The 3335-nt window shown below is 49.0% G+C and overlaps 1 protein-coding gene across 1 annotated transcript in view; it reads left to right on the forward strand.

Annotated features, from left to right (window-relative positions):
• Window positions 1–805: 805 nt before the first annotated feature.
• Window positions 806–3335, forward strand: part of MICALL2 (MICAL-like 2) — a gene marked incomplete at its 5' end in the record, with an annotated part of 17031 nt that continues 14501 nt past the window's right edge. Inside the window, one exon of the mRNA XM_009070240.1 lies at window positions 806–854. Within this exon, the coding sequence (XP_009068488.1) occupies window positions 806–854 (49 nt within the window). The remainder of the gene's footprint in view (window positions 855–3335) is intronic.

Here is a 3335-nt window from a genome sequence, read left to right on the forward strand (position 1 = left end):
TAACTTGTGAACAGTAATTGTCCCTTCCTTTTCAGTTATGATTGCACATCAACAGTGACAGCCCTAGGGAAAGCAGAGTAAGATTTCTACCAGCAGCTTTGGTGTTACCAGATTCAGTATGGTGTTGTAGGCAGAGGTATTTCCCAGGCAAATTCCTGGTGCTGGTTTTGTGGAGCTCTGCTAGAGAAGAAAAGAGGATTCAAAACTAGAGCTCAGACCCAGGAGCTTCTGAGGACAGAGGATATGGCTGTGCAATACATGGCAGTGTGTGAAGGATCCATGTGACACCTCCTTGGAGCTGAGCTCTCTGTGTAGAGACAACTTTCAAGTCATGGATGACTTGAACATAGATGTGACTGGAAAATGCTTTCAGGGAGAGTGTCTTACAAACCTGGCCAGCAGGCATTGGTGTATCTTTTCGAGGTGGGAGAGAAGCAAGGCTTTTCTGGGGAACAAAAACCACCCCATGAGTTAGAGGTTGCTCCTGGCTGTCTCAGCAAAACCTGCATGGGATGTTTTGGCATCAGCATATCATGTTCACAGGAGGCTGTGGGACTCAGCCCTGCAAGGGTAGATATGCCCAAACACACTGTGCTGCCTGTGGGCACATCTCTGTCCTGGTAGGTGCAACAGGTCTGAGACTGTCTGTACTGCCACACTCCTCTCTCTGGAGCTCTCTGAGAAGTGGGAGGGGGTGCCCTGTCCCCTGAGCCAGTGAGGCTCAGAGAGGTTGGAGAAGCTGGAGATGAAGTGTCTTGCTCTATAACACCAGCCTGAAAGTTTTTCTCTTCTTTCTATATTTCAGAAACTTCGACTCCCTCAGTAAAGAAAATGTGTACGAGAACAACAAGTTGGTAAGCAACTTTTAATGCTTTTCTTTTGGTCTAGTCTATGGCCTGGTACCTTGATTTAGCAACAGAAATCCTTCAGACACAGTGTGTTGAGTGTGCCCTGTTCAAATCCTTTGTCTTATTTTGCACCTTCTCATTTGAATGGCAGTGTCCAGGCTTGCTGGATACTTGAAAGCACCCTGACTGTTCACACTTCTGCGCTGGCCACACAGTAATGCCTGTTTCTAGTGTGTCTTGTGGCAGCAGGAACTCAGACAGAGATGCTTGCAGGTCAAAACATGGACATGTTGAGTTTGTGATACTCCTGAGGGATGGAGCAGGAGCTGGGAAGTAGCTGGTGTGGGGGGGGAAGCATAAGGCATGTGTCCCCGCCTCTGTTCATTCCTGGCACAGGGGATGAAGGTGATGTGCTAAAGGTGCTGGAAGATGGAGATGTCCTAAACTGATCCTGCCTGGCCACTTCACTCCAGCATGGGATTTGAGTTTCTCATGTTCTTTCCAAGAAGAAGGTGTAAGTTAGGCAAGCCAGCCCTCTCCTGCATTGGGTTCAAGCATGGGCTTAGTGATCCAAGGAAGGATTTTTCCCTCCCTCTCTCCACCACTAAAAGAGAGACACTGGATTATAATGTTTCTCTTCCCTTGGCATCACTCCACACAGCTTCATGGCTGCTTGGCAGGAGCTTGGGATGTGAATGAACCGTAGCAGCTTACTCTTGTCTGGGCTGGAGGAGTGACATCCTCTGACACAGGGAGCAAGCTGAAGTGGTTCTTGCCTCTGAGAGAGCTAAACTTGACTCTCCCTGACTCCTTAGCTTCTGCTCCCCTTCACCCCGACCGTGTCCACAGGACCTGTGATGGACCCCCTCTCCCTAAGCAGGGGCTGCAGCATGGGAGCAGTTAGTCACACTCTGGGGTTCAGTCCTGCAGCTTCTTCTTCTCGAGGTGAGATTCAGACCACTCATTTTTGCCCTAGAGGTTTGATGTTTGGCAGGTGCCGTGGATGGGCATCCTGACCAGAGTGCTGTAAAGCCCCAAGTGTTGCTCCTTCCCCAGCCATTCTGGAGTCTGCTCAGCCTGCCTCTGGGAAATGAACTGTAGGAGCTGCCTCCACTGCTTTTCTTAATGAAAAGCTTCTTTGTGCCTCTCATAAAGAGCTGCTCCCCTCCTTTGTCACAGTCTGTGTCCCCCCTCCTCCCCCTTTCTTAGTTTCTTTTATGTCCTTTATTTTGCTCTCTCTTCCTTACTTCACCTGCTGTAGGATGACTTGTCTGTGTTGTCCTTTCACTGCTGGTATCCTGCTGCCTTGGCTCTTCCATCCATGGGATTGACCCCTCATCTCCCTGTGGGCTTCTGGGCTGGCCTCCCTCCTTGCACTGCTCTCTCCCCTAGCTCCTACACTTTCTTGCTCTGGCTGCCCTTGGAATACAAATGGGTCTGATTTCTTCCAGTGCTGTTCCTCTGCTCTTGTTCAGACCCTCCTTGACGCCTCACTAGTCAAAACTTCTTTTCCAGGGCTGTATTATTCATGTAAAAAAGTCTTGTTTGAGCTGCAATTTGCCATATAAGGTCTTCTGCCAAGGAAGAATGCGTCACTTTTCAAGTGCCAAAAAACCAGCTCCAATCCCTAGAAAAATTTCAGTTGGTGGCATTTTTTTTTTGCTGAAGATTTCGAAAGTATATAAATAGGATAAAGGTTTCTAGAGGCTTTGGATCCAGATCTTTCAGTGCTAGCAGATTGTGGTGTGGTGTAGCAGATACAGGGGTAGCCTGTGTCAGGGGGAAGCTGTGCCAGGTTGGCTCAGGTGGCCTTAAGCATATCACTTTCCCATTTTGCATAGGCAAGGCAGCAGTGGCACTTTCATCCCTTGGAAAGCACTTGGAGCTTCACTGATGAAGAACATAATGCAGAAAGAATGTTGCTTCTTTGAAGGCCAGCCTGGGCAGGCAGGGAGAGGAGAAGGGCAACTGGCCCCTGTTAGGTGGTGATCTCATTGGGCAAGAGCAATTCCCAGGAACACAAGGATGCTCTGTAGGCACAGGAGACACCACATTCTAAAGCTGCTCTCTGCATTGCTCACCTGATTCTGGCCAAGCCAGTTGTGTGCACAGAGCATCCTCCTCTTTGTGGTCCAAGCAGCCCCTCACACCCTTCTGCACTGGTTGCACTGGTCTGACCCATGGCACAGTGTGGCAGGAGGTGGCATGACCTATGTTCCCACTAGACTGCACACTGGGAATGTCCTGCAAGAAAACCACTGGTCAGACCAGTTGTGCAGCCTATGGAATGGGGAACACTCCAAAGAATATATTAAGTACCAGTTTATAAGACAGCCCAGGCTGGGCTGGCAGCTGGGATGACGCAGCCGGAGGTAACTGGCTGAAAGCGTTTTTAATGTCAGCTCTGTTACATTTTTACTGGGATACCCAATGGAAAATAATGGTCATTATCTTGCTGAAAAATAGTGACTGTTTGTTTCTTCTAAG

Source organism: Acanthisitta chloris, unplaced genomic scaffold (genome assembly GCF_000695815.1).
Source record: "Acanthisitta chloris isolate BGI_N310 unplaced genomic scaffold, ASM69581v1 scaffold25702, whole genome shotgun sequence".
Lineage (NCBI taxonomy): Eukaryota > Metazoa > Chordata > Aves > Passeriformes > Acanthisittidae > Acanthisitta > Acanthisitta chloris.